The sequence below is a fragment of the Carassius carassius genome, chromosome 11 (assembly GCF_963082965.1).
Source record: "Carassius carassius chromosome 11, fCarCar2.1, whole genome shotgun sequence".
NCBI classification, from domain to species: Eukaryota; Metazoa; Chordata; class Actinopteri; order Cypriniformes; family Cyprinidae; genus Carassius; species Carassius carassius.
This window is the reverse complement of record NC_081765.1, coordinates 17,895,120-17,913,552: the sequence shown is the minus strand read 5'-3', so window position 1 is coordinate 17,913,552 and position 18,433 is coordinate 17,895,120. Positions and strand designations below refer to the sequence as shown.

The 18,433-nt window shown below is 36.1% G+C and overlaps 1 protein-coding gene across 8 annotated transcripts in view; it reads right to left on the bottom strand.

Annotated features, from left to right (window-relative positions):
- Positions 1 to 507: 507 nt before the first annotated feature.
- Positions 508 to 18,433, bottom strand: part of LOC132152936 (leucine-rich repeat and calponin homology domain-containing protein 1-like) — a 39,376-nt gene continuing 21,450 nt past the window's right edge. For 2 of the 8 annotated variants that reach the window (XM_059561938.1, XM_059561939.1), the window contains exons 12-21: positions 18,178 to 18,255; positions 18,010 to 18,046; positions 15,864 to 15,977; positions 14,340 to 14,396; positions 14,122 to 14,191; positions 13,051 to 13,164; positions 10,755 to 10,864; positions 10,518 to 10,655; positions 9,540 to 9,617; positions 5,953 to 6,559 (exon numbers count right to left, since the gene is read on the bottom strand). In XM_059561938.1, coding sequence (XP_059417921.1) covers positions 6,278 to 6,559; positions 9,540 to 9,617; positions 10,518 to 10,655; positions 10,755 to 10,864; positions 13,051 to 13,164; positions 14,122 to 14,191; positions 14,340 to 14,396; positions 15,864 to 15,977; positions 18,010 to 18,046; positions 18,178 to 18,255 — 1,078 coding nt within the window. In that variant the 3' untranslated portion in view covers positions 5,953 to 6,277. Of the gene's footprint in view, positions 1,619 to 5,952; positions 6,560 to 9,539; positions 9,618 to 10,517; positions 10,656 to 10,754; positions 10,865 to 13,050; positions 13,165 to 14,121; positions 14,192 to 14,339; positions 14,397 to 15,863; positions 15,978 to 18,009; positions 18,047 to 18,177; positions 18,256 to 18,433 lie in introns of those variants that run through there. The other 6 variants (XM_059561944.1, XM_059561940.1, XM_059561945.1 and 3 more) reach the window with 6 other exon arrangements.

The window sequence follows — 18,433 nt, the reverse complement described above, 5'->3', positions numbered from 1 at the left end:
AAAATGTTCTTTGACACAAAAACTTACATACAAAAGTGCCAACATTTGCTCTCGTTCTCTCACTCTCACAAAAGAAATACTCTCCTCAAGATATCTATCACACATACACAAATGAAAACAAATGTCAGGCATGTTTTCTACTGTCCACACACTCAAACATACTCTTTTAGTGAAATCATACCTGACAGGTGAGCAGAGCGGAGACTGTAGGAAGCTAAAGTGAGGCCACACCTCCCCTGAGACAAAACATCAACGTCTCCCAAAAACAAGTACAAATGTGGTTACAAAAAAACATAGGACTCTGGGAGGACAAGTGATTTCAATCTAGATCACCAAAGGCCAAGCACAAATATCATCTAAGCTAAACATAGGTAGATGTATATATAAAATTGTGCACAATTATATATATATCCTTAACTAACGGTTTAATAAATAAACATATATTAAATAAAAGGAATTTCATATCTCAAGCTAGTTTTGAGCTGATTTTGCTTAAACCATGTTCAGACTGCACGATTTTAGCCCAGTTTTTGGCTCGCCGACAGGTTTTAAGAAATCGCAGACAAATGCCCGAAATCACAGGTAAATTGGTGCTCGTTCACGCGCGTGACAATCACGCAGTGTGAATGAACAGAGATGCATTCTGAGAGAATCGCCGACAAGTAGCCGATGCCAGTGAGATATTTGGCATGCTAAATATCTGGACCTGTCGGCGATTCAAAATCATGCTGTGTGAAAAGTGTTCTGACTGAAAACTACATATGCGATGACCGACAGCCAATGAGAGAGCAAGATACAGAGCAGCGGGGAGTTCGGGGAGGAGTTACAGACCAGCAAGCATGATATAAGAACACACATTCCTTCTTCCTCGCGTCTCCCCAACCATTTCCTCCTCCATAATCTTCTTTTCTTTTTCTTGTTTTCGCGGAAAATCAGCGCACAGGCAATTCTTACTGCAAGCTTCTTGCGGGCTACCATTTTTAATAATAATCCCAGTCTCACTAGAGAACTCCAGTATTGCACACGTGATATCGCGTTGTTTTCTTGTCACATCTCGCGTGTGTTTGGTTGTGAAACGTAGTTTGCGTGCCAGACAGAGTTGCCGGCGAGTCTTCCTATTGTAAAGTCATGCAGTGTGAAACTTTCTGTTGCCGATCCATCGTGCAGTGTGAACACAGTAGTGACTGAATACTGGCCAAGATAGTCATGCAGTGTGAAAAGAACAGTGACCCGACTACTTTGAAAATCGTGCAGTCTGAACTCGGCTTTACACGACTATGGCCCGGGCAACAGTGATCAAATAACAGTACTAAATAATGAAGTAAAGAGAGAGTGAGGAAAACATGAGCATATACCTGCAGGCTGAGGATCACCTGTTCTAATAGAAATAAATGGACTCTGTCCAGGGAATTTCTCAAAGATCGTCTGGCGCTGGAGGGCAGCAAAAGGTGCATGTCCATCCACAGGAATTAGTGTCAGTGAGACTGGCTTGTGTTTGTGTGACTCAAGTGAGGAGTGTCTCGTTGGCCGAAGTCTCATCCAGCAGAGCTTGCACAGTGATGCCAACTTTGATCAGGCCCTTCTCCTCCAAAATATGATGCGGCAGACATAACTTATCCTGGCGAGAGAGGACAAGCGAAGTGTCATGTCAGAGAGGAAAGAGACAGTCATGGAAAACAGAATTTTTCATTATATACAATTTATTAAACTGAATGCACTCGTTACTGAATACAGTTAATGAAACCAATAGAGACTCACCTCGTTTAGCAGTGATGCCAAATACAATATCAGTTATGCAAACAATTAGCAGAATCTTGCTGACCCCAGAAATGTGAACATTCAACGGTGTATAAAAAAACAAAATAAATGAACTAAACAGTAAAACAAAAACTGTCTTAAAGAAACAGAACCACACACAGGTGAGAAAAACAGCCCAAACTGTACATTTATTCCTTTCATTTACAGGGTCATAAAAACCACGAAGCCTTACAAAGTCCATTAGCAGCAGCAGCACTGAACACGATTCAACACTGACAGGAGTCAAGAAGTCTACAGCCGGACAAACAGAAGCAGATGAACCTTCAGAGGAACCCACGCAATCTAATTTAAGCATTTTAAGCAATTCAAACACTTTTTGCATCTTGTAGCTTTTTTACAAATGAGGAAATAACTGGGAAATTATACCGAACAAAAGGTCCTGAACAGTCAATATTGTTTGTCAAACTGAATGATGAAAGCAATGCCAGTTATAACTGTATAACTTTGATCACGCAGATAAGGTTCAAAGCATTCTGTAGTTTGAGGATGTGATGTCATGAGGCCTCAGTGACATCACTGTCTGCTCATTTACAAAAGGATTTCTTTTTATATCCGAGATGAGATAAACAAGGTCATTCTATTATGTGAGATAAAGATCAGAACCTAAAATAGAATCAGAGGATCCAATTAGAAGAGACCCTCCATTCCAGAGTAAATCACATACAGCCACTACACTGATTAGTCAATTATTAAAACTGTGTTAATCTAATATTTCATAATACAAAATCCCACCTTGGCCTCTATTACAGATCAAAGATAGAGTATATGAATTAAATCTTATTCTCAAACCCTGTTATTCCTCATTGTTTAATTCGGATTAGTCATATCATTGTGGAATGATGCTTATTAAATGGATTAAAAAAAAATACATTTGGTTCACTCTTGTCATATTCTGACCTCTTTCATCCAATGGATGGCGTTTTGGATTAAATAGCAATGTAATAATTTACAAAGACTGTGCAGGATATTAAATAATGGTCATCGAAACAATAATATATCAGGCTCTTAAAAACACTCTTAACCAAAAGTAGCTATTCTTTTAATTTATTTTTTAAATCCAACAGATAAATTAGCCCTTACACAAATGATTAAATGTTTTTAATCATAGATTTGATCTCACCATACAAGACGTCTGTGCAAAGCAAAGCTATCATTTTGCTTTGATGGCATCTGAGCCTTCACTTACTCGAGCATCCTGATATTGTTATCCGCAGATTGTTTCTGTGAAGCAGATCAAATGTGCGCTTGTTTTCTGTAGATATATTGCTGATGAGGCAAGACCTCCATATCCGTTTGTATTATTTATGTTTTATCATGCAGATGCTAATAAATATACAACTTATATTGTTTAATATGTGCATTTTTTAAAACAAAATCGGTGTTATGACTGCTGAAATGTAACTTTCTGAAACAAGTTTTATACAGAGGTGGAAGTGAGTGAGACCCTGGCCCTTTGCCATTCCTTATTAAAGTGTTGTTTAAAGGTTTTCTTAGCATTCTGCAAGGACAAATACATATGTTTTTTGTTTTTTGCCAACTGGGTCATTCTTCATTTGTGGTGGCAAGTGGTGTCCCTCTACTTTAAAACAGTTTAAATAAACTTTAAATACCATTAAAAAAATGTGTTGTTGCATTTTTGTATTCTGTAGGATAACAACATTTTTTGCACTATTAATAATTACATTTTTGTATTAAAATACATATTTTATTGAGTTTGAGAGATTACTTTTGTAACAAAATATGCATGTTCCCGCCATACCTCAGAGAGGTTTCATAGAATGTAATGGCAACAATATAAAATTTTTAACACAAATAAAGTGGTTATATTGTGAATATAGATTTAATTCAACATGTACAATTCTATTAAATTGTTTTTAAAAATACATATTTTGTAATATTTAAGAAAAAAGTAGTGTCCCCCAAATTCATGTCTGTGGTGTTACATCAATGGACGTCGTCCCTTTAAGAAAAGGGGGAAATCTATTTGGACTACTTCCTGTGTGTAAAGGCCATTGCAGGTGCTGGTTGATCTGAGGGGTGCATGGTGAGTACATTCTTTCTTATTAATTTTCTTAAAGTTAGCTAAATTCCTGAAAATGTCATGTGTCGCACTTTATTAGTGTCTGTGGTGTTATGTTGATAACTTGCAGATTTTACAAATTTTAATCAAAATTTTGATAATTGCATGTTTATTCATATCTCCAAAATATGCCCTGATCTTTCAATCATCATGATGGCAGCCTCCATTTTAGAAAAGTCTGGATTTAGGCTAATTTGTCTGTGGTGTTACTGTCTGTGGTGTTACTGCCTATCCTGGTAACACCACAGACTCTATAGTAACTCCACAGACAATATACAACCAGCAATGTTGTATTTTTAATAACAGCCTTGAACTGTTCTGAATGTTTTGTGTTAAATAAGTTTGTGGATACATTATTTATAAACTGAAGATGTTCTACTTTGATTGCAGCACAATCCATTGTGCAGACAACTTTTTGAGAGAGTGAGAAACACTCACTGTGAGAAACAGTGTTTATGTAGTGTTTTAATAATTTTTTTATTCAGTTTTTCTCTAAATGTTCTTTTATCAGAGAAGATAGTTCTTGTAATCTTACTCATGATGAATTTCAGTATTTTGCTCAATAAACTTTGTATATATATATATATATATCCCTTACGAAAAATAACCATGGTTTTATTATAGTAAAACTGTAGTAACCCATGGTATTTTGGCGTGTTGACTACCATGTGTATAACCACAGATTTATTACAAATACCATGGTTAAACTATGGTTAATTTAGCAAAACCATGGTTAATTTGTGGTTACCATGGTTTAACTATAGTAACCATGGTTTTTTGGTTTTATTTGTAGTAAAACCATGGTTAATTTTCATATATATATATATATACATATATTGTGTTAAATAAGTTTGTGGATACATGATTTATTCACTGAAGATGTTAGCATTTTTTATGTTTTGTGTTAAATGAGTTTGTGGATACATGATTTATTCACTGAAGATGTTCAGATTTTTTAAATTATTTTATTTATTTTTTTGAATGTTTTGTGTCAAGTCTGTGGACAGTTTTTTTGTATTCTCTATTGAAACATATCACACATTGTGATTGCAGCACAATCCATTGTGCAGACAATTTTTTGAGAGAGTGAGAAACACTCACTGTGAGAAACAGTGTTTATGTAGTGTTTTAATAATTTTTTTATTCAGTTTTTCTCTAAATGTTCTTTTATCAGAGAAGATAGTTCTTGTAATCTTACTCATGATGAATTTCAGTATTTTGCTCAATAAACTTTAAATTGTTAAACCTTTTATGCAATATTATGTCTGTGGTGTTATATTATGTCTGTGGTGTTACTTCAAAAAGTATCTGAAATTTCTTTCCTTCAGAGCCATTTGATCATATAATTTAATGTTTTTAGACTGTAAGGTGGTTTTAATATTTTAGAATAAAGACTATAAAAGTAGCACAGACCATTTTTCCTGCCTTTTTTATGTATATACACATTTAAAAAAAACGTAACAATTCTTCTTTGGCAAAAATAGGGGCCAAGATGAACAATCAAACATTTTTTTGAAAAATTAAATTTAAATGATCAATGCAACTGAGTCCTTACAGTAATTTATGTATTTATTAATTATTACCTAAAGTTGCATATCCCTGCTCATTTTAGAACAAACCAAAATTTTACTTCAAATATTGGTAACACCATAGACATAAGTGGTTGTTTCACCAGTGTTTGATTCAAATTATTTAAAAATCTAAATTTTATTAAGCTTCAATTTTAATGGATATATAATATTAAACTAATTTTAAATGCATAGCAATACATTTTATTAAAAGAAAACAAACAAGCATTTTAAAAATTTCTGCCTCTCATTTGCCACCCCAATTGAAGAATGACCCAACTAATAAATACATAATAAACACATATCAAACATGAAAACATCTAAATCTCTTCATGGATCACATGTTGTTGTAATAAAAATGTTGCATGTTTTGTGTAATGTATGTATTATAGCCGACTCAAGATGTAAAGGTTGGTCAAACATATGAAACTATCCATCAAAAAATAATAAAATAAAAATAAAACAGAGACAGAGACATATTTTTTTTAAACAGGCTGTGCTCATTTTAAGAAATAGATAACAAAAATGAAATTTCTGTCATCCTTTACTTAGAGTTGTTGGTCCCCATTGACTTCCATAGTATGGGAAACAATAGGGGTACCAGCAATTGTTTGGTTACCCCATTCTTCAAAATATCTTCTTTTATGTTCCACAGAAGACAAAACTCATGCAGTTTTGGAACAACCTAAGGGTGAGTAAATGATGACAGAATTTAAATTTGTTGGGTGGAGTTTCCCTTTAAGTGAGGCCATCACAAACTGTTCAATGTGCTTTCAAGAACCAGTAAATACTATAATGTGTTATTTGTGCATTATTTAAATTCACTCCAGCTGTAGGCCACAAACAGCATCACCAGACAGAAAACGTGTAGTAGACTTGAGCCAATCAGATCCCATATTTGCCAGGAAGGGGGTGGAGTCTGAGTGGACTCTGGGATAAGCTTCTTGACCTCTGTCTCTTTCTCCCTGCCACACTCCACCTTTCCTTCCTTCTGCCTTGTTCCTGTGCTCTCCACCATGAGCAAGGCCGCAACCACGGCCCAGAGCGGACGCAGGTTAAACTGCAGAACATCATAAGCCGAACAGAGAGAGGACTGAGAGAGATTAAAAACATGGAGAGGATGACAAAGAGAACCAGGAAGAAGAAGAGGAGAAGAGAATAGAACAGAGTAATGATGAAGAATGGATGGAGAGAGAAACAAAGGGAGAATAAAAGCAAATGAGAAAAAAGAGAGATCATCCGTCCGGCAACAGAGAAAGATAAGGAAGGTGATTAGACAGTGATAAAGGTCAAAGGTAAAATGCTTTGAGCTCCAAAAATGGCAAGAATTCTGGATCATTCTCAGGAAACGGTTCCAGGAGAATAATAAATGTGCTCCCATGATTACTTTACTGATAATGTAGTTAATAAGACACTTAACTTAATCAAATTGTTTAATGTTTTACTCAGTTTAGTGTGTACTGCAACAATAAAAAAAAAATATTTTCATCAAAATATCATTCAATCTGAATGTCTTCATTCATTACTAATACATGAGTTATATAGCATTCTGGTCAACCAGCTGCCAGTAAATTTTCCCTCTTTATAAATAATTTCATTTTTCTGACACATTTAAAAAAAAATTAATCCTAATAGCAGTGTCTTAGTTGACGAAGTCGTTCAACCAGGTGTAAGTGTTTACTAGCTCTACAGTTATTTAAGTTTGCTCACACATATTGATATTGTCATCTCAATAGTTCAGTAATTTTATTGAAACAAAAATTGTGATATAAAACAAAAAATATTTTTTTTGGCACAAAGGTTAATAATATTGTCTAAATAATGTAATGTGGTGCAAATACTTTTGTTTTGCTTCAGAAATCACTCTAATATGTTGATTTGGTGCTCATGAAACATTTTCCCTCAGGATTCTTTGATAAATATTAAGTTCAAAACAACAGCAACATTATAAGTGTTTACTGACACTTTTAATTAATTGAATGATGAATATGGTTGTTTAATCATAATAGACATGACAAATATTTTGTGAAAATAAGGTATGACTTATTTTTTAAGTTTTTTTTAGTTTAAACCCCCTCAAATAATCTTTTTTTTTTAAACCTTGTAAAATGGTCAAGCACAAATGGCACCATTTCTCCAGAATGACCCTCTTACTGCCTTCTGAAAAAGGGTTTTCTGACAGTGAGGTTGAACGTTGTCAGTCAGTGTCTCTCTTTCAGGAGGCAGCTGTGGCTGCTGTGAGGTGTGCTGGGGCAGATGCTGTTAGCAGGCGCACAGGGAACATGGTGGTTAGCGGAGCATGTGCAGTAATGAGCGTATGCCAGGCACAAGTCAAACTACAGTGTTAAAAAAATAACACAAAGCAAGAGAACTGCAAAAGCCAGTCAAGAGCAGAGCAGGTCAAGCTACACTGTTGCATAACTCAACAACTCGACTAAGCTGATAAACAAGGCAATGATATATAAACTTTACCATGACCAGACGTTACCGAACAAACAATGCCTGCCACATTAGCTCTAAACACGCTAATAGAATAAACTAGCTTGATAAACATCAGCTATCAGGATAGCAAACACAAAAAACACATGGTGACAAAGCTTGCTGTCATGCAGACTCATAGTAGCTACTGCTATTACAGACACAAGCTTTGACAACTAAAAGCTTCCTGTATGACACGCTATTTAGAACAGCTTGTTATGAATGTCTTGGACCAAGCTTAACCCATGAAGCAGAAGACAACATCTGGGTTCCTTCTAGAAAGGCTAGTGATAGGGTATTATAATAATTTTTTGGTTGGTAGGATGGCAAAACCAATAGAAACTTCTATGTAGTTTGAGCAAAAAAATAAAAATAAAAAAGACCAAAATTGACCAACAACCCTCACTTGATTCCTGTACACAATAAGAGATACATCACATCAACAACAAACATTTTGTCCACGTTTCAAGGGAACATGGACATTGTGTTCACTGTGGCTAGTTAAGACAAACAAAGACTTTCAAGGAAGTGATAGCTGTAATTGCTACTAACTTCATCAGGACAACATATTACGCTAATTGAATTGATGACACACTGAATTGATTAACAAAAGGCTTTTATAATCAATTGACACAAAAAGTTGTTCCACTAATGTGTCATGGTCTGTTTATCAGTTCACTGCAATTCTCTCTGTCAAAGCTCAAGGAAACATGATCATTTATCAGAGAGCAGGTCAGAGCCATTAACAGGATGGAATGGAGAGCTAGAAATGGATGAAGCCTTAAGCCATGATGATAACTTCTTAATACAACGGCATGTTGCAGCTCTAGTAGGGTAATATTAAGAAAGTGGCTTCAAATGCTGTTCTATGATCAGTTTTCCACAACATCTATTGACCAGAGAAGGTCCAGAATTTTCTTTAAGCTGATAAATACAAGAGAGAAATGACTCCAAAATGTTTTCAAGGGCGTGACTGATCACAGACCAGTGTAAAGCAATCTCAGCTGCTTCAACCAATCAGATTAGGGGTGGCTAATGATCAAAATCACACAAGTAATAACATGTATTTTACTAGGATTTGTTTTCAAGGAGCCCTGTTTGTACAGGTTCATTGTCAGAAATGCATTTGAACTAACCATACAGGTTTCCCAGACTGAGATTCAGATTCGGTGGAAATCCATTAGTGGTCCACTACCCTGAAGGATTAGTTATAGTCTGCAAAGTGTATAGAATCGGCTTTACGGTTAATAATTTACAAGAAAAGAATAAGACAAAATTCCCTTAAATGGCAAACAGCTCAGTTGGCGGTAATACCCCAAGGCAGATATTGCTCTATGTAGGAAATATGGGGAAAGACTGAACTGTCAAGACAATGTTTGTCAAGGTTACATTTTTATAAATATATTTAAAATAAATAATAAAACCAGACAACGGTAGTATGATTGTTGACAATTGTTGACCACCGATTCCAGTACATTCATGTTTTTAATTTAGGACTGTACGTAAGAGACAAGTACAACAAAACCTGTACAAACAGTGGCCCCTGAGAAACAGATCTAGTTCATATGTCATTCACAAAAAAAATTATTATTCACCTCAGGGACTCCCATTTTCCTGCAGGCGTCCAAAAAGTTTTCAACATTTCTGCGACATTTAGCCATGCTAAGCTTGGGCTGAAGGTTTAAAGCATCCACATACAGATGTCGAGTGAGAGAGAGAGAGAGAGAAAACACAGGTTAACAAACTTCAGGCTATCAAACACTATTATTCAAACGTTTGGGGTCAGTATGTGTGTGTGTGTGTTTAAGTAATTAATACTTATTTATTCATTAAGTAACATCAAAATTCACAGTAAAGATATTTATAATGTTACTAAAAGATTTCCATTTTATTCAAATTTTGTTCTTTTTAAATTTTCTTTTTATCAAAGAATCCTGAAAAAAATTACCACAATTTCCTCGAATTGTTTTAACATTGATGACAATAAAAAATATTTCTTGAGCACCAAATCAGCATATAAGAATGATTTCTGAAAGATCCTGAGACACTGAAGACTGGATTAATCAATGTATGAATAAAACACTTTAAAATGTTCCAAAAAAAACAAAAAAAAGTTGTTTTAAATGATACAATTTACAATTATTTTAAAGTGAAAAGTGACATGACCTGTAGCCAAGCATGGTAACCCACACTCAGAATTTGTGCTCTGCATTCATCCCATCTAAGTGCACACACACAGCAGCAGGTAGTGAACACACACACCCAAAACAGTGCACCCAGGGAGCAGTTGGGGGTACGGTGCTCAAGGGCACCTCAGTCATGGGCACTGAGGGTGGAAGAGAGTCCTGATCATTCACTTTCCCCAACTACAATTCCTGCCAGTACTGGGAATCGAACCTGCGACCTTCGCGTCACAGTGTAATGGTTTTGACATTTTTGATCAAATAAATGCAGTCTTGGTGAGATAAGAGAATTCTTTAAAAAATATATTTAAAAATCGTACTGACCTCAAACTATTGAATGGTAGTTTATAGTGTTTATGTAAATGTGTGGATAATTCAGAGATGCCTCACCACTGCAGGGGATGGTACATGGATACTGGCCACTGAACGCGGCCGAATGTGATTGACTAGATGACAAAGCACGACCCCATCCATGAGAGAAGAGCCCAGATCTTCAGGAAGAACTACTTTCAGTCTGCTCTCAATACTCTGACAAAGTCAACATGATTGGGTTATAAATAAAATATTTAATACCAACTAATATTGATCATTTACATACTTGGCGTATGTGTGAGTGTGCTTGCATACCTCTCGCAGTTGTTCTATGAGCTCCAGCTCCTCTCTGAGCTGCTCCATCTTTCTCCTCATGGTGAACTGAGGATCCACTGATTCCAGAGTCTTGTGCGTCCTGAAAAACACTGTCACACAACTGAAACATCACTAGTCTGCACAGAGCACATTCATAATCACATGCAAAAACACTCACTCTCATTTAATTGCGTTCTTTTAACGTCACAGCCTTCATGATATCCAGTGTCAGTTTTGACATGAAGAGGATTAAACGGTAATCAAATGTCTGTACTGTTGCTATAATGTTTCTTTTTAAATGACTAGCTGTCTTTATTGCCTATTTACATCACAATGAACATCCTGAATTCTGAAGGGAATTGGACACTGTCCATATTTGAAAGCTGACAGCCTTTATTAGATTATATTTTCCCACAAGGGGGAGCACTAGACGTGAGAGAAAGAGGCAGATTGAAAAAGAGAAGAGCACAATGCTTCATTCCACACGTCTTTCTGTTGTTACATAACTACTCATGCCATGAAGAAATGAGAGAAAGAGGACCGAATGTAGGGAACATTAAAAGAATGTTATTCCAGAAAATGCCTCCCTTTTTTGTTTTCTTAAAGTTTAAAGCCCTAAAGCAGTGTCTCTGGGCAGCATTAGGAAAACAAAAGTGTGTGTGTGTGTGTGTGTGTGTCTATGTACCAACTTAAACATATCTTTGGGACAAATTTGTATCCAAAAGTGAGGTAAACCTGACAAAACCTCATTTTGGTGATGTAAAAACAATAGAACTCTAATTAACTAACTTACATTGCTTAGATAGCTAAATGTGTGTGTGTTTGCATCAGGGAGTAAAAAATTTCTCTGAAAAAAAAGTCACCACTCATGATTCCGGGGAAAGTGTGTGTTTTAGGGTCCATTTGAATACTTAAAAGTGTGTAATTTTTATGTTCACATACCTTCTCCTTTTTCTGCCAGCCTAGCATAGCAACACTGGCTCAACCAATGGTTTGCATTTAGGAGCGGGGCTATATGTTTGTTCACCAATGACAAACCAGGGTTGTGTTTGGGGAAAGCTGTTTGAAAACAGTAATTTTTTGAAGACAGTGATACAAATTAAACAATTTAGCTTTAAAGCTATGTGTCTTTCTCTCACATTGTCTTTCTGTCTCGACATCTCTTAGCTCTAAGAGCAGTACACATTCTAATCTAACTTAGTATTGGCAAAAAATGAGACTCAATAACACATGTACTGTTATATTGTGTGCAAGAGACAGTAAGAATACCAGAAAGTTATTGACAAAAACGACACTTAACCACATCAACTCTGGGGACCCACCGGTGGGTCCAATATTGCATATGCCTAATTCTCAAAAAATCAAAATAACAGCTGAAGTGGTTAAAGGCACTTTACAGACACAAAAAAACACACAGAGAAGAATTTCTGATGTCCAACAGGAAGTTACAAATTCTCCAAGTTTTGTAATAGTATTTCTTTCGTGTATTTAAGTATTTCTTTGGTGCCAGATTCCATTGGGTTCTATAAAGTTTTAATATAAAGTTCAATACTACCATTAGTACAGAACTATTCTTTAGTAAACTTTTCTCTCTTTCCATCATTCCCGCCTTCCTCTTTCTTTCTCGTAAGACGATGAGTAAGTACAGATGTCTCCTGGCAGTTTTTCATCCTCTGAAAGCATTTCTTAAATGGAGGTCTGATTTTCCCTCTGGGGCCATTATCTAATGCTATAAAATAGCAGCTCTATAAATACACACAGCTCCATTTGAAGCCATTGGGCCACCCCAAATTTCATCTCAACCACATCCTCTCTCTCTCTCTCGCTCACTCGACCCTTTACCGCTGTACCACTAACCTCAGAAACATTTTTTTACATTCAGACATACAAAAATGTGTACACTATAATCTGCAGCCATCATGCTGGGTACTGTGGGTGATTGCCAACATTTTGCTATGCAGCAAGGAGTTGCAAAGCAGTTGCTAGGGTTATTAGGCATTGCTAGTGGTTGCTAGGGTGTTCTGGATGGTTGCTTACCAGCCCAAGTCAAAGGAGTCCAAACCGAAGAAGTCTTTGTTATAATTTTTTTTTACGGTAGCAAAAATGGTGGAACATGAGTTATATATTTTAATATTGAATTTTTAGAATTAAAGCTTTATTTAGATCTCTATGATAGTGAACCACAACCTTAGCAACCACCGCAAAAAAAAAAAAAAAAAAAGAAGAATCTTCTGACAAGAAAACACTAATTGCAAACACATTTGACTGCACAGGATGATACATTGAGCAGACCTACCACTGCTTGGCATGTCTCCTTCAGCTGGGCTAGGGGGCGTGTCTCTATCGGTGGGTGGGGCCTGTGTAAGAGGGCGGGGACAGGGCGGAGTTGAGCATGGCAAAGAGGGTGAAGCTAGATGTAGGTATCAACATAAAGTGTAGTACCAGTAGGAGGAGCCAAGCAAATGATTTTCAGTGGAAAACCACAGGAAACAGGCAGAAGTTTCAGGTTTCGGAAAACAGGAGGGTGCCAAGCAACAGCAGTGTGTGTAATAAAAGCAGATAAGCAAGCAGGCAAGCAAGCAGCGGTTTAGGGAAACATAAATGAAAGGGAAGAGAAGGAAACGGGAAGATATGCAAAGCAATATGACAAGGAAATACAGCACAACACAAAAGAGAAAATATTAAGAACAAAAAAAACATTCAATGTTAAGCAGCATTTCAGTACCAGTTTGTTGGCATGCTGTTAATGCGCCTAGTACAAATCACTATTCTTTATGTTAACTGTCAGATTCAGGGCATGATAATGCTGTCGTTGTTAGACATAAATAACAGATCATAGACAATAATGCAAATGCTAGCTTAGATGTTATAGGGGGAAGCAAGAAGAAACCTCTATGCAGCTAAACAAACAGCTACATCAATTAAACTTTATCCGAATGAAGCACGCGGTTTGATGTATTTATTGAACCGTATACATTAATAATGAATGGTATTTGTGAAAATATCTCTATGTAAATGAAAATGAAATACAGGACATATTCAGTTACTATGTACTTTAAAAACTAAACCTCTCCAGATGCAGTTTAACCCCTGAAGCCAAGGGATTAATGTTAAACAGCAATATGAAGGGATAAAAAGCCTGACTTTGATTGTACGGCTGTTCTGAGCTTGACAGGATAACAGCTGTTGGACACAGGCAAAAGGATCTTTACAAACAAACACTTCCTCCCTTTTACTACTGAAATGTGATGATAACGAGAGAGCCCAGAATGTGCACCATCCTCTAAAGTGCAACGCCACCCATTCCAACCTCACCATCAAAATGCCAACCAGCACATGTGTGTTAGTATAACAACACTGTTCTCACCTGATCTGGGCTTTAGACCAAAAGGAGGTGAGCTCAATGTAGGGCTGGAAACTGGGGTTATGTCTTCACTCTGGTATATGACAAACACATTCATCATAAGTGCACTGAATCGTTTTTAAAAGTAAAAATCTGATTTATAAGCATAAAGTGTTACTGTAATGTTACCATGGTGTAAAGCCATAGTAATATTAATCTTTTGAGTCAGCAAAAAGATTTACCTTGGTAAGTTGGTTCTCACAACTATCACCTGATCCTTCCTGGCCAATCACGTCACCCTAAGAGTGAGAAAAAAACAGGATGCAGGATTCTTGAGATGATGTAAGACGTTAACAGACCAGCTCTTTATACACTGTCAAACAATGCATCACTGTTCTCTGCTTCGATATGACTCTGTCTTTCTTTCGAATTGGTTTGTTTGTTTTTCCCCTTTCATTAGATTAGAAAGACAATTACATGATTCTCAATCCCCATGTGATGTGAGTACATTTACTTTAAACATATAATTTCTATTCAATCTATAATGATAATTTATGAAGTCATGCAGGTTACATCATGGACTAAAAGTACATGGAGTGCAATGTTAATAAACACACACACACACACACACACACACAAATACATCCAGCACCACACACATTTCAAATACTGTATGCTGAGGCAATGGCCCAGATGAAAAACTGGAGGGAAATTTGCAGAATTTTGCAGAATGAATTTAAATGGATTGGTAAAATGCTTAACAGTCCTTCAGTCTTTGTGGTAGATGACAGCACAATCAAATTCTATTGTTATTGTGTGATTCACCAGTGCACATTATTCCAAATAAATGATATTTTTGTCTTTGTTATCTTTAATCAAAATGTAATTAAATTTAAATTAAAACAACATTAAAGGGATCATTTACATTGTCATCATTCTCTCACTTTCATCTCATTTCAAAAATGTATGATTTGATTTCTTCTGTAAAATATATAACAAGATATAAAAAAAAAAAAATTGCTAGCCAAATACAATTTTCTAAATATTTTATTTTATGTCCCACAGAATAAAGCAAGCCATACAGTTTTGGAATGCCACGAGGGGCAAGAAAATTATATTTTGGAGAACTCTCTCTCAACTATAGACTATAATGCTAACCAAAAAAAAATATTTCAGAAATGTTTCAGCAAACTTATCTTGCATTATTATATGGAACACCCTCTTTTTATGATACAGTCACTTCCAGATGAATAAAATCAAGCCCAGTCCATGTTTTTCTTGCTGAATATTGTTTCACTTAGAAATGCATCATATTACAAAAGTAAAATGAGTTGTGAGCATGAGAATTCACATTGATTTTAATGAACAAAAATGTGGGTGCGGCAGAGGATCTGAAGAACTTGGCAGTCTTTCCAACTGCGTGGAATTTCTTTGGAGTTCTGCACGCACAGATTCCACGTGGCTCTGCTGGGAATGAGCTGCACGTTTACAATAGCACAACTACGACAAGAATGAGTTCACCACAGCACAAACAAAAAGCTCATATGTGGCAGCTACATCTGGACCACTTGTTTGGGTAATTCTGTACAAAGTGCACTGCACATGAATGACAAACACATTTGCACTGAATGATGAATCATTTCTGAGAGACCAGCTGCATTTTTTATAACAATGTCCCCACTTGACTTGTACAAGTTGCTCAAGTGTTCACTGGTCAAACAGGATGCATCTATAGGCTGGATGGTAGGACTAGTTTGTCAGATTACCTGTTGTGCCATGTGCAGGGCATAATGTTGACATGCGAGCTGAGCCTCGAGCCGGGCCCGTTCTAGAATGTACTGTCGCTTCCTCTGGAACTCCCAGCATTCTCCAGGAGCCGCCTTCAATGATAATAACTGCTCTTAAGACCATCACACTACGACACTAACCACAGCACACATCACGCTGGTAAAAACAGCCCTGGAGTTTAACTAGATGTACCTATAACACACAAGCTGCAAGGCTAACCAGAACTACAGTGTGGCTACAGTCAATTACGGTTTTAACAACTTTAATAAAAGGAAATGCTTTCTTATCATCCAAATAATCACATCACAAAACAGCAAAGACATCTAATAGTACATACACAAACGACAACACAACACAACAGAGCACTGCACACCCAATGTATAACATACACTACCAATCAAAAGTTTGGGGTCCATAGGATATGTTTTTTTTTAAATAAATTAATACTTTTATTCAGGTAGGATGCATTTTAGAAGACATTTATAATGTTACAAAAGATTTCTATTTCAAATGAATGCCGTCTTTATTCATTAAAGAATCCAGAAGAAAACTGTATCATGATGTTTTCCAAAATATTAAGCAGCACAACTGTTTTCAACATTGATGATAAGAAGAAATGTTTTTGAGCACCAAATCAGCATATTAGAATAATTTCTGAAGGATCATGTGAAACTGAAGACTAATGTAACATTTTGTAAGACGTAAATTCTACTTTGCCATCAGCGAAATAATTGAAATCTGTGTAAAGGCAATTTAGAGAATTGTTTCTAAACAGATTATACTGTAAATGTTAGGAATGTGTTGCTGAAAATACGTTACAAAAACTGTGAACTATGTACTGAATTGTGGAGTTTTTCACTATTTTTTGTTCAGGATTTTTTGGGTGGGCCTCGATGACGCATTGGAGCCACTGAGTAAGGCCCCTCCCCTAACACTATAATAACTATCAATACTTTAACTCAAGTGCAAGTTAAGGCTGGAATATACTACACAACTTTTAAAATATGGAGAGATTTTAAAACTCTATAGGCATCATACATTTACCGACTTGTATAAACTGGGCATTATACACTAAACGGATCACACACTACTAATCTATAAAGTCGTTCCGTAGAACGTGCACTTTGTTGCTAGGAGACACATGACAAAATAAAACAATATGTGCTCTAAAATCAGCTGAGTCTGTGACCATCATATACTACGCAATTTTCTATTAAATCTGTCAACTCAAATCTACAAACTGGCTCTGACTTTCTGCAACTAGTGTCAACTTCTCCAGACTGTAAATCGGTGGAAAATCATGTAGTGTATTCCAGGCTTTACTGTCATTAACGTTAGTTACTACAGCCTACAGATTGCTAGCTAGCTATGCCTGCATCACGTAAATGCATATTACCTGGTTGCGATAATTTACAAAACAGCGGCAGCTTTCCCGCAAGTGGGCATGGTTTCAGAACCGACAGCAGACATGCCCCCAGCTTTTAAGAGCTTTATTTACTTGCCGTTGTTTTTATCATTCAAATTGCCTGGATGGTTAATAACTAATTTTTCTGTGGCGTGACAAACTCAGAACACATTTAATATTGCTTTATACGGACTTAATAATGAATATATTACAATAAAAAGAGTGATTTTAAATTGTAATAATATTTCACAATATTACTGTTTTTACCCTATTTTTATCAAATTAATACAGCCTTGGTGATTTTTAAAAACTTATCAACCCCAGACTTTTGTAGTGTAAGTACTTCACACCAAACACTGCATGTAATCAGAGAGGCTACTGAGAGTGAAGAACTGCATCACTTTCTTTAATTTTGAGCAGTTTAGGTGAAAGGAATGGATTTTTGCGACTGCTCTTGAATGAAAAACTAGCACCTTTTCAAATTATAAACTTTATGTAAAAAATGATGTCACATAACTGACATCACACAAACAGTCTAAAAGGCGTGAGAAAGTCTGAGAAACTGGTCTACCCTTCAACAATAGCCCACTGATCTCAGAGGAACACTAGAGAAACACCGCACTATAAAGAAGGAAATCAACAGGATGCTTAGAGGAACCAGCAAGGTCCTTTTGTACATGTGTCAGATGTTAATTTAGACACATGCATCTGTGGTTTACCTTAGGAGTTGCCTGACAATCGACACTCTCTTGGCCACTACAGGAAGACAAAAACAAGAATGGGGTATTGGTGAAAACCTTAACATGCAAAGCAGCATTTGAATGTATTAGTACGACTACTTTTTTGTATTTACTGTAAAACATTTAAGCTGTGAGGTTTTAACTTACTTGAGCGAATCATCTACTGTAACCATTTCCACAGGGTAGAGCTTAATACTGGAGAGATCAGCAGAGTTCATGTTAACCCTATATATACACACAAAACAAGTCAAATCAGTTTAATTTGCATAGTACTTTTCACAACAAGCATTGTTTCAATGCAGCTTTACAGAAAACCCTTATGTTAATGTTTAATATTATATTTAGTAGGTCTGGACAATAATATAGTTTACATTTTGTGATGACACAGCATTAACATGGGCTT